At 36.9% G+C, this 13,415-nt stretch overlaps 1 protein-coding gene across 2 annotated transcripts in view; it reads left to right on the top strand.

The window, feature by feature from the left end:
- Positions 1-987: 987 nt before the first annotated feature.
- LOC139959463 (40-kDa huntingtin-associated protein-like) overlaps positions 988-13,415 on the top strand; it is a 33,465-nt gene continuing 21,037 nt past the window's right edge. The window contains exons 1-4 of one of the 2 annotated variants that reach the window (XM_071957120.1): positions 988-1,177; positions 2,687-2,733; positions 2,950-3,022; positions 9,075-9,234. In XM_071957120.1, the coding sequence (XP_071813221.1) occupies positions 1,119-1,177; positions 2,687-2,733; positions 2,950-3,022; positions 9,075-9,234 (339 nt within the window). In that variant the 5' untranslated portion in view covers positions 988-1,118. The remainder of the gene's footprint in view (positions 1,178-2,686; positions 2,734-2,949; positions 3,023-9,074; positions 9,235-13,415) is intronic. The other variant, XM_071957119.1, reaches the window with a different exon arrangement.

The following is a 13,415-nucleotide window of genomic DNA, read 5'->3' as shown; positions in this document are numbered from 1 at the left end:
AGGGTAATACTTCTAGTGGTATGATAACCCTGCTAACTACCTTAGGTGAGACAGGATGTTGTGGCCTATCAATTTGTTTACTCCGAGATATGATTCTTAACCTAAATATTAAACAAATTGTGTGTGTAAAATCTGCTACGTATGGGTAAGAATAGGAGTGCATTTAAATATTCACTTGCATTCCTCCAGCCACACCTCTATTGAGTCCATAGCCAGTCGCGTCGAAAGCTTGTAGTTGAGGGATTTTAGACATTTAGACCACTCTTTAAGGCCCAGGAACCTCAGGATCAGAATCCAGGGGTGTACACTCCCTTTTCAAGCACACACCAAAATTCAAAAGTTTTTATCGATCAGCAAAACCTAGCATTTAGAGCTAATTATAGACCTAATCATAGTAGAAATACATCAAATTTCAGGCTGTGAAATCTAAACTTCAACCCCCACCCCCCCCTGCCCGTGTAGAGTCAGTTTCAAAGACCACAGTGTCACACCCTCTTCTTTATAGTATCACGGGTCTGTCTTTGGCCCTTCCATAAATTGGGTTCATACCCCTACCTAACTCAGATGGGGAATTTAGAATTTGTAGACCTCTGATACTGTCAATGTGACTTACGGGGACAGTGTACTAGGTCATCATGGATGATAATGATGGGTTTTCTGATCCCATGGACATAGTCACTACATTTAAGTAATGTATACATCGTAACTAGCAGTTATTACTAACAATATAAATTTTGAATGAGCATTTTTGCCCGGTGACCATTCTTTTTACTCACAAACTGTGCTTCATTTATTTTCAGAAATGTTTCATATCTTATAGAGATGCAAGGTTTTCTTGTGCCTTTTTTTACAGGAAAGGATTCCTCCCCATTAAATTTTATGTCTCTATGGTTATTACCGTTACTCATAATTTTCATGTTCGTCGAATTATTTTTCATATTTATATCCCATATGGCCGCCCATAGATATTTTCGGTCACATCGTCTGAACTTTTGCATTGAATGATTTTCCTGCTAACTCCCAGTGTGAAGTAGTATTGCTATCATCATATTCTAATCGTAAACTTGATCCTTGTCATAAACAAGTTTGTTATCTGGTTGTAGCCACTAAAGTTAGCCATGGATCGGGAAGTTGATTTTCTAGCCCGATACCGAATGGTCTCGGGAAAGCTGAAAAAGTACGATCGTTGGTAGCCTAGTCCAACTTACGTTCCTAACTAGTAATTTGTACTACTGTAGACTAGCCGGATTGTACTAGACTAGCCCTAGCACTGTCGAATATAAGCCTAACCTGTAGACGTCTATTAAGTATTATAATACTATAGCTTACGTCCATGATAATCTAGAATAAGCATTCCATTATAAACACAATACAAACCGATGTCAGTGTAAAGACGGTCTAGGTCTAATCCTAAACAAATCTTTCACTTTGGACAGGTTTCGTACAATCACACTAGCCTATGCCATTACTGTATTTAGTAGTATGTTGAGGTGCTTCTTACCACAGGAATTAGCACTTTGAGTGAGCAAGTTAAATGTTCAAAGTGGCTATTGTTACGACTAGTCGTAAGAATAATTTCCGACTACGCATGCGCAGTTGCTATTTTCATGACCAGGAGTACTATTTTTACGACCAGGAGTAACAATAATTTCCGGTTAGGGTTAGGGTAAGGGTTAGGATCGAGGTTTAGGGTAATGTTTAGGGTTAGGGTTACCCCTACTACATGCGCAGTTGCTTAATTTACTTTACTGCTATTGAATTTGCCTTTGTCGTAAGAATAGTTTATAAATAATTGTTACGACTCGTCGTAAGAATAGCCACGGCCTTAAATGTTTTGATTTGCCAGTAATGCCTGGCTGTCTATCCTAAATTAGTCAATCAACACAGACTTTTGTAACAGAATGTGCCCTGTGATATAACTGCACATCCAGTAAACAGTTAGGCCTACAAGTGTAACTTGCCATTAGAGATACTTGACACATGCCAGGCATATGTACATGAATGCTGTTCTAGACTATACTGCCTATAATTAATCACCTGATCAGATTAAGGCTCGATTTGCTCTGGCACTGTAAATGGTAAGAAGAGCATGTGTCTGGACTGTGTTAGGTACATTACTGTACAGATAGATACTGTATTAGTGATTTGGTGATATCCTGATGGTACCACTAAGCCTGGTATTCATTGTCAGTGGTACAGTCTATAGTAAAACCTAGGTAAATTGCATACTTGTACATATAAAGATATATCTTTACAAGACATGCAGCTGTGTGTGTTCACTTGTTTGAAGACATTATTTTGCTCATTCTTTGCAAAATGGACAACTTCCTGTGAAAAAGACTTACCTCACTATAAAACATGTTATTGTATTGAACCTGTCAAAATTGAAAGGGATGATTTAGGCTGTTAAGATAGATTTGTTTGTGTTATTAATGGAATGTTTACAGCTTTAAGTATCTGGCAATATGTATACAAAACTAAACGGAAACAACAAAAATGGTTGTCAATAGCAGTTGGAAATATTTCATTGGTTTGTTGGAAATTCAACCTATTTTCTGGTTTTCAGGTTGAATTACTTAACTTGCCTGACCTGGAAACCCAGGAACTGACAAAACTGAATTACACACTTATTTTGTACACAATTACACTCAAGTTTAATTAAACTTTCCACTCTATTCCAAACCAGGCGATTTTTGAGAAAACCAAATGTTGCAGAAGCGATTCAGCAGTTTGGTGAGTTATAAGCATGTTTAATCTGAAGTAGCCCTAATATAAGCCTACAGTAATGTGTTGTTGTCCATAACATCATGTAGGCCTATCTGTGATCAGATTGCTGAGAAAAAAATATGACTACTAGTTTGCTTTAATTGAAACTATACGGGTGAAAAATGAGAAAGCAACTCCTTGAACATGATTGATGTGAACATTATTGGGTTTTTTTTTCACTAGGTGCCCTCGGGAGGGCATTGGACAGTCAAGAGTGCCCTCCATATGCTGCAATGTGTTCTCTTGCTCAGGCAAGGTAAGGAATACCCAGCAGAAGTTGTTTGGAAGATCATAGCCTTATTTTGAGTGCACTTCCAGGTCAGAGTGTGATAATCTTCAAAAGTAGTACTTACTAATCTACAGAACTTTGGACAAAGTACAATTTATACTGTACTGTATGTATAGTAGAGTGCTTATTACAGTATCTTTGATATGTACAACCATTCTACAGTACCTTCCTAGAAGTCTAGCATTATCAATACAACTGAAACTAGAACAACTTTTTTCAAGTTGAATTTTACAAGAACAAATGGTGTTTGATTTCATACTTGAGCACTTTTTTATGCATTCATAATTACTTCAACATAGAGGCCAATTATTTCAAAGGTGAATGTCTTGAGAGCGAGAAAAATACAGAGACATTAATAATTACATACATGCATTAAGGTCTGTCTCTTTGTGAGACAGTGACATAAAGTAATCAACACCATTTGATTAACTATCAGTTTTGAGCAGCCCTTTAATGTATGGGTCTGTTCACGTTAAAGCGCCCAATTTGGTTGCCTGAGGTACCAAATTTTCAAATTACAGTAAAGAACTTCTATTCTAAGTAAATAACATAACTAATATCTTCAATTTATGAATCAGAATTGACCAGAGCTTAAACTATTCTGGAAATTATATTCAAGATGGTTGAAAGTGAGACAATCTATAAATTTTCCAAAATTTGTTCTTTTTTTAATGGTGGTGTGTCATTCCATTGCTGCTACATTTGGGTATTCTGTTTTTATTTTCTTTATTAACACAAAATTTGCTATTGTAAGACAAGTTTTCAATGATATCGATGATGTTTTTTAAAAAATATTCGAGTATCATTAGAAAATATTCAATTTTTCCTGAAATAAAGTTAAAAAGTTTTTCTTTAAAGAACAAAATTGAAATTAATAGCAACAATTATACCACAAAATTAAACCACAACATAAGCACATATATTAACCAAAAGCTGAAAATTCTGGGTCATGTCCTCTCAGAATTTTTTTTTTCTTGACTCTTGTTTCGGACATCACCCCTCCAAAATGATCTTGTTTCGGACATCACCCACCAATGATTTACCTAATATATTAAACCTAATCTTTAGTAATAAACCAAATGATGTTCATTTCATGGCAATAATGAATAGAAAAGCATTTTAGTAAGTTGTTACCTGTACCAAAAGAGATCTATGGACCCTTCCTAGGTTCCAAGTTCAAAACAAAGAAAAGGGATACAAGTGATCCAAGTGATCAACAAGACATTTATTATACGAAGGCCATGCTTGTTAATACTTAGCAATATATATCAGTACATCACGATATGTGATGATAACAAGCAGCATCAAATTCATTTGAAATAATGAAAAATGCAAACATTTGTTTTATAGATTTGCATAAGACTGTCTTGGACTATGTTTCGGACATCACCACAACTGTATTAGGACATCACTGTAATGTTTTCTACACAAAGCATATCATATCAAAAGTTAAATTTGTAACAAAGGGGTCTTTGTTGTTGACAAGCTACCTACAAGGTATAATGACAGTTTTGAACTTATTATAGTTCAAATTCTCAGTGTTTATTACAAGTTACTTTATGAGCGTTTCGGACATCACTGAATGTTTCAGACATCACCTTGGAAAAATGTTCACAAAGCTGCATAACAATAATACATATTTCAGCAGGTAACAACAATATGAAGTAATATTTTTGCTATTCAAACCTGTTCAAGCTACAAAAGTCTGCTTCAATATAGACACAACAGTCAGACAGTACTTAGCAGATTTACACTAGATATTATGAATTTTTGAGGGAATGCAGTTTATTAAAACACCATAGACTGGGAAATCAACAAGGTGTACTGAAATATAATGGCACTGTAAATTCTTGGGAAAACAAATGCCCTGAGGCACATATTTCAAATTGAACATCTGGACAGAGCCGATAGGTGAAAAGATAGGTGATAAGTGAAAATCTGAAGGCTTGGTGTAAATGATAACCCCATTTAATGTTAATGAATTATCACTGTTTACTACATACTCAATTCATACATATCCAGAATACACACATTTAGTTTAGATCTTCCTGCAAGCAGGAACTCGCGAAGAAGCCATCATTGGCTTATCAAAGCCGCAAGCTGACCGAAGTCAGTCTCTTAGATTCATTTTTAACGACCATGATTATGAATTGTCAACAACTCTGTAACTGGACGACATTCATTAATCTTGGAGTGACACAAACTCGGGACCTGATGATTGAAAGGCACTGGCGTTAACCACTGCGCAAACACTCCATAACACTCCACATAGTGACCATTCATTGATCACCATTTGCATAAAGTTAATCTCTGCTTCACCACATTCATTACCTGTCCAGCATGCCATTTGCATTGGCAAGCGTTCACCAACACTTCCCAGACATCAACTTTTACATTATTTTGCAGAAAATGGTATTACTATTGACTGCAAATAAATTTTTCCCCAAAAGGGTTATAGAATTCTTTTTATCTTTTACGGTTTCCACATTTCCATCATTACCTAGATGAGGTGTGCAATAATTGAAACAAACAGCAAATATTTACCATTTAATAAATACAGATGTACACAGGAGACATCCCTACATAGCTAATTTGGCACCCACCTGTTGTAGCTAGTATCATTGAGTCTACTATTTAAACAATTTTCAGAAGGGAGGTATCATAACCTAAACTCCACTAGAATGCTTGGTCCTATTTTGTAATGTCAGCAATAACAACTATTTTGCACCCCTTCAAATGGTACCCACCCACTCCCACCCCCTCCCCATGCACCTTTGAGCTGGATCTGCCAATGTTGAAGATTGCTTCCACTGGCCCCAGCTAAGCAACAGTAGTATCCTATACGAGTAGTACTATAAGTACTACAGTAGTTTAAATATCCTTCTTTATCGAGATTCATCATTATGCCTTGGCTATTATGATGTGAAAAACAAGTATTCATGGTTTGTACAAATACTCCTTGTCACATATGAATTAAATGATTTACTTTGTAAGATTGTTACTATTTAAGCTTATGGCCTAAACTTACATTTAAGTATAAGGCTTAGGTGTTATGGTATAGAGCAGCTCAGCAAATTGTTCAGCTTTATCCTAAAGTTTCATCATGATACTGTAAATATCTGTATATTGTACATATCACTAAAGATCTGAAGTCTCAGTGAAGCAACTCGGAATGAAAACATGGTCATGCATGCATGATGCACCACTCTGTGTATATTAATACTGTTGACACCATCGAGTAAACCTGGAGGTTTCATCACACAGTAAATCCGTGTACCAGTCAAAGAGGGTCATGTGCTGTAATGTGTTCCAGGGTGGTACTAATAATCTGATATACTGCATTAATCTCCACATTGCCCATTGTTATTTACTAACTAGTACAGTAAATGTATATTTCGGCTTAGAGCAGCAGACAACACACAGTTACCTAGCAATGTCTGTACCTTAACATTATAGTTATAGTCGTTGACCAACATTTATAGGTTAGATCACCAGACACGTTCCACGGTCCTACTACTTAGATAACATCTTCCCAAAATACTGGTAGCTTTTCTTGACAATCATCAAGTTCCCATCAACAGTTAAACTGCTCTGACATAGGGTGTTATAGATGCACACTGAGTCCATATCATATAGAGCGACAGACGACACTGAACAGTGTTCAGTTTTTCAAAGTGACGTTGACATACTATGCTGTAGACCAGGGTTGTCCAACCTACGGCCCGCGGGCCACAGTCCGGCCCGCCGCAGGGTTGCGTCCGGCCCGCCAGAGAGGCTCTACGGTGTGAAATTTAGTGAGCAGATTTATTGATAACAATTTGAAGCTATATAATCAATCATTCGAACCTTCTGGGTCCAAAAAAAAACTTCATACAGGTCAGTTTGTATGACACTCTCTCAGCGGAGGGGAGGGGAGGGGGGCCGGCTGGACTGTTTTATCAGGAAGGAAAATAAGTTAGTGCGCTCCACGCGCAGTGCTCACATTTTGTTGCCTTAGGCTTTGCGCAAAAAGTCGAAAAATCGAGCGAATGGTTCATACGGCCCCCTACTTCATCATAATCATTCCATGTGGCCCTCCTCTGCAAAAGGTTGGACAACCCTGCTGTAGACCGATGTGATAGAAACACGAGCTACTGTGCTACAAAACTCGTCTAGGCCTATTCCAATTGTGTGTAATTAACTTTACAATTATCAATATGATCTTGGGAAACATCAAATTGGTACCGCCATGGAAGCTGAAACACATCACATGACAGTCCATGCATGGTACCCACATGCCCTTTGATGTAGTTCTTCTAGCCTATAAAAAGGCTTTCTATGGTTGTGACAAATAGCTTGATTCAAGCTATAGCAGACAATTACAGCATAACCTGTACTTTCTAATGTACTGTACTGTATACTGTGATGGTATCCTGATACATGTTATGTCAGAAAAAATTTCACTAAACGTTTTTTTTACTTCTTCAGTACTAAATGATGGAAAATTGTAGTGTTAATGATGTCAGTTCTAGAAAAATCCAAGTAATTTGATGTTCCCAGTAACATTCATACCCAAATATGTAGAATATCATTTTAGACTTGTCACAAGTCATCAAAAGATGAATACATGTTGGTCAAATGACACCAAAAGTTAAGAAGCATTCTGTTGTAGGATCTTAGTGTATTCTAGCACACTGAAATCAACCAATTAAACCATTCAGTTGAAACTAGTGCTGTTTTACAATATGTTGGATTCACAAAAGTGATGTCCGAAACACATGGTGATGTCCGAAACATACTTTTAAGGTTATTTTGCTATAATATTTGGTACAAGATGGATAAAGTTTTGAGTAGTGCAGTATGTATGTTTGTAACAATAGAACTTGTCATAATATATGAAGTGCTCATCTATTGTGTCTTTTTTTCAAGCAACATAAAGTAGTATTAATTAAAACTTGTTTCGGACATCACTGGTGTTTCGGACATCACACACATGGACGGAAAAATTGAAATGGTTATAAAATCAAAACGGAAGAGTGGAAGAGTGTCATGTACATACTGTAGTTGGGGGAGTACTTATGCTTTAATTAGAGTAACAAAACAGTCTTGTGGGTTTTAACATACTTCATATATTAGATGCTTCATGACGTTTCGGACATCACCAAATTGTGGACGGAAACATTTTGCATGTTGTTTAACTTCATTCTGTAGTAAAATGTGGCTGAATGGACATGCATCTGATATATATTTTATTTGATACAACTATGACAGTATTGAAAAGGCACACCACTGTCAACATTTGTTATTTAACCCCAGACTATGCCACTCATAAATTGGTGTATAAATGTGGACGGAAAAAGTGATGTCCGAAACACTGGTCCAGTTTCGCAATAATTCGCAAATTCATCGATGAAATTTTCTGAAATATTTATGAGAGGGAACCTATAGCCACAAAGTTCAATCATGACAAAATTTGGAGTACTCCTCTTTTGGAGTTGAGAATAGATCAAAGTACAAATTGTGCAGTTTGAAAACGGCAACATTTTCCGTCCACATTTCGGCACTTCTGGGAGTATAGCATACCATACGCATATCTCAGGAAATTGTCTATGCTATGGTAGGTACAGCTAGGTGGACTCTCACCATGGGGATAATATTTGTATCTCTAGAATCTCTAATTATTTTGTCACAATGCTCCAAATGCCATTTATGCTAATTTGGGCGCTTTAACGTGAACAGACCCGTATTGATATATTTCATGTTCTGTACCCTCTTAGATTTGAATGATAAACACAGTCTCTGTATCCTCTGTTCTATCTATGCTCTCTACAACTTAGGGTTTTACTTTACTGAATAGTTAAAGCATATTTTGTATCACTTAAAGCTAACCCAGGGGACATGCTGCATGTCATTGTTTTCTGCATTAGACTTTTTCAGTGACCTACATCACTCTAATTACAGTCATTATTAATTCACCCGCTTCGTCATTTTATTTACATGTTTTATGTCAATACCCTATTTATTTCTTATGGCATTGCAGGTGTGAACATCTCCAGGGCAATCAATCATGGGAGGTGCAGTATCTGGTTGATTCGGCTAATCACTTCCTTAAAGCTCATTGGTCAGATGAAACTCTTAAATGCCCAAATTTCCAGGAACATCTCATGGCAGCTATAAATTGTTATAATCATGCTTTAAGGGTAAGTAAATCTCAAAAGAGTCATCTAGTCCCCCCCCCCCCCTACCCCAGACCCTCTCCCATATTCCTCCCCTCATCTTCCTGGCCACCAACAGATACCATTCATCTTGTATATATGCAGTAATTAACAACTCCAAACTTAAACACACCAGTGCCCAGTGTTCATATCATTTAGGGAGAGTTACAGCTAATAGTTGAGTGAAAAACTTTCATTTCTCTAGATTACTAGTAATAATCCACTTTGCATGTACTGCTTGGTCTCAGTTTAATTTTCTTGAAAGCCTTGTGCAGTACAGAAGCTTCATTGAATGAAAATTGTGACATTAAATCGGAGTGCTGTTGACAGTGGTACAGTACTGATTTCGCTTAACTCCCGTTGAAAAAAAAATCAACGATCGATAACAAAAGTTGAAAATCGTTGAAAATCGATTAAAAACGAATAATTTCGTTGACAAGATTTAGACTACTGCGGGCACGGTTGTCAACAAAGTTTCAACGAAATTTCCACGAAAGTTATCGCGATCAAAAACCGCCAAGGCAATTCTAGACATATCAAGGTTGTGACTTGCGTTGAATCCTTAGTGTAACTACAGCCGTTTTCAGACTATACCAGAAGTTGCCGAGGAATATTACAAACGTTGCAAAAGTTTGATTGTATATAAGACAGAGTTAGTTCTGTACTAGGTGTTTGAAAAAATGATTTGGCTAGGATAGTAAAAACTAGTCTTGGTCGATCGTAACAAGCACATTCTACGACTGTTATAGGCTAGTATTTAACTAGGATAAGTTTAAGTTAACTCACCAAGGAACGCAGTGTCAGAAAAACAAGGAAAAAGATATCAACAATGAAACAGTACTTTCGTAGCTGGATATCAAAGAGATCTTTATTCCCAATAAATTCCTGTGTTACTTGACGTACTACAGTACCGTTTACTACAGAACCGCACTCTCAAACTTTTCTGCATTCCGACCAAAAAGCCTCCCCCGGCTTCAATGCACGCAAAAAAAAAACAAAAAAAAAACTATTATTTTCCCCCTAACCCGTTACTGTAAGTTGCCCGCGAATGCAGATTGACTGCCCTGGTAATTAAGGTCGCAGCCTGGGTCTGGGCCACCTATAGTATGCTGCTTACATGTGCATTCCCTACCCTGGATATCCCCACCACCAAACTTTCTTGAGAGGCTTAGTCCAATCATAAACCTGGCTTTGTCAAATTCACGCCTACCATATGTTAATTAGCATAGTATTTTATCTTCGTGGGGGTTTAGCACTGCAGAACCTTTGGCTGGCTGCCTCTAGAAGCAAACATTATTTTACCCCCCTACTGTTCGTAATGGAATGGATGTTACCTGTTACTAAGTTAATTGAAACCCAAATATTCATTCATATATATATATATATAAGTAGAACAATCCAGCAGGGATAGAAAGTTTATCTTGAATGAACCAATCAGAAGTCGTGCTATTAATAAAACTTGAAAACACCTGGCCAGCAAGAGAGTTGCAAACAATTGTTTCCATGACTACTAAGAAAATAAAGCAGTGACTTGGGGCCCACGTTGGGTAGATTTCTGTGGAAAATGAATATATTTTCATTGCTTATTTGAGTATTGTATATTGAGAAGAGTTGATCAAACATTACTGGGGAGGGCTTTCAACTGGCCTGACGGCTTTCAACTGGCCTGACGGCATGTAAATTTAATTTAATGAGAAGGGGGAGTTTTTATGAGTCTCCCGGTATGCGTCACATGAGAAGTAAATGTTTTGTTTTTCGGTTTTATCATCGTTTTTCAAGTGGAACAACTCATAAAATCATATCAAATGAAAATAATATATATTTGAATATCCTTCTCTAGTTTTACTAATCAGGAATGTTTGATAAGGCATGCAATGCATCGTTTGAAAATGTAATTTTAAAGTAGAATTGAAAATGAACGACATAAAACAATATCTGTGAAGCGTGTGGAGCACAACTTTGAATATTCGTTGTGAAAGAAAACATAATGAACGATGTTTACTGCGTAAATAAATTTCGCAGAACTGGTATAGAGAAATTACGTACTGCAGCTTACGTCAGAGAAGCTCATAAATGACACAGGTGGATAGAGCGCATCAAAATTCGGTTTAGGAAATCCCTATACAGCCGACAAAAGTCGATGTCTCCTTCCGTTTTCGAGTTATAAGCGATTTTGTGTTTTTGCGATATGGCTTTCAGTATATTTTCATTGAATAAGGTCGTTTTTTTTTTGTGTGTTTAAATAAGGGTGTGACCTAACAGATATTTCGCTAACCGTTTCACCGTATCGCCTGCCGGTCGGTTAAACGTTTAAACGCCGTTTCCCGATCGCGGCTTTTTCGACTCGACTCGACCTCGACCGTCACTCGACTTTTAATCAAAATAGGACGTTATGAGTACAATAATTAAGGTTTTCTTTTCCAGCAGGTAGCAATTCAGGCAGCAAGACAACGATCAGTGTATGTTAATTACTAATTAGGCCCAATAATATTGCGAACCTTTCGTGTAATAATAATTGTCTAACACACATGATCAGTATTCATGGTCTTCAGAAGTTCAGATCACTGAATTTATATAACTCCGCCTTCGGCAACATCGTAACTTTTGAAGAAAAAAAAAACAATATATTTGTCTATCACAAGATTTTAAACAAAAACTCGCCTAAATTAGCAAACTTACCCACCTTTCCTACTTACTCATTAAAAGTCATGTTAAAAATTACGCACGCACGTGTTCTGCGATGGGTTGTAAAAATCAAGTTCAAACTGGTTTTAGCAGCCTCTGATTTCATTTTCTTTCTCTTGTGTCACATACATGATACAGTACCTTACATTTGATATGAAAGTAACTTCAACAACAGCTTGCCCAAAATTTGTGTCGCAATATGTTAAGATTTAACCACGCTGCGCAGTACCATTCATAATTTGCCTATTACACTAAAATTTACACTCGGCGTCCAGATGGCGGGAGAATTTAACATCATGTTCAATGTGTTGTGTCGTTCCCATGGTGCGATGAACTTGGGCAAGTTGCCAAGTTCGAATGTCAATGACCTACTTATGTTCTGTGACCAATGTCAGTGGGAATTATGTGTGTAAAAACTCGGGTTTTTCAATGTGTTATATATATAGAAGTTTTAACGTAAGCGGAGCGAATTTTAGGGCGGCTCGTTGATTGTGAGGAAGCACTTATCTAAGCATCAATATTTGTGAAGAATATCGTAAGTTTTTCGTATTCATTCATTTCCATTTATGTTTGCCGCAATCCCGCCCGCAATGCATGCACAGCATAATACCATGTGTGAAAAAAATGGCTGTACACGTGCGGACCTGAGAGAGCAAACTGGCCATGTGTTGTTAATGTTATAACGGTACTTTCTGGAACGACCATTTGCGTCTTTTGGGGTTAATATATTTTCACACGGGATTTCACCATGCCATTGATCGATGTACACGGGTGATATGTCGCAAATATAAACTGAGAAAACGAATTGACGACAGTCATGAGCTCATGACTATTGACCTACTACTTTAGTTATATTGAACACATTATTCATGCCTAAAACATCGTTTTTCTGTTTTTTATAGATAGTTTGCAGTACATTACTAAGTTCTTTACATATTTTTGAATAATTTTCATGTTTAAAATGTAAACAAAATAGAAAAAATAAAAAGAGAAACCCCTTTTTGAAAAATGGAAGCGTCCTCGCAGAATGGGCGGGGCATCTTTATTTTGCTTCAAGTAACATGTTTTCGCTCGGAAACAAAGTTTCATACTTCAACTCTCATAAAAACCAAATTTACATCTCTTAAAAATAACTATTTTTAGTAATCTGCAAGTAAACCAAGTTTATATGTCCATTCATTGTTATTTAAATGGTTAAACAGAACTTCAACTTATCTGGAAGGGTGCCTTTTGGTACATAGCTTGTACTGCAGCCCTCTATCAGACCTGGCCAAGTTAAGACTTATGTCACTGTGTTTGGGGTTTACAGTAAGAAAACGTCCCCCGCCAGTTTAGCTACATGAATTTATGTGCATTACTACTCATACAAGCCTGAGCATGCTCTTGTAAATATTCCCTCTTTCAAACGACTGTACCAAAGTCTAATTGATACTGATAAACGAAGTTACGCGTTTTCCGACGATTCGCGTAACCACATATTG

This window comes from Apostichopus japonicus, chromosome 19, assembly GCF_037975245.1.
Source record: "Apostichopus japonicus isolate 1M-3 chromosome 19, ASM3797524v1, whole genome shotgun sequence".
In the NCBI taxonomy this organism is placed as follows: Eukaryota; Metazoa; Echinodermata; class Holothuroidea; order Aspidochirotida; family Stichopodidae; genus Apostichopus; species Apostichopus japonicus.
This window is presented reverse-complemented; position numbering and strand designations above follow the sequence as displayed.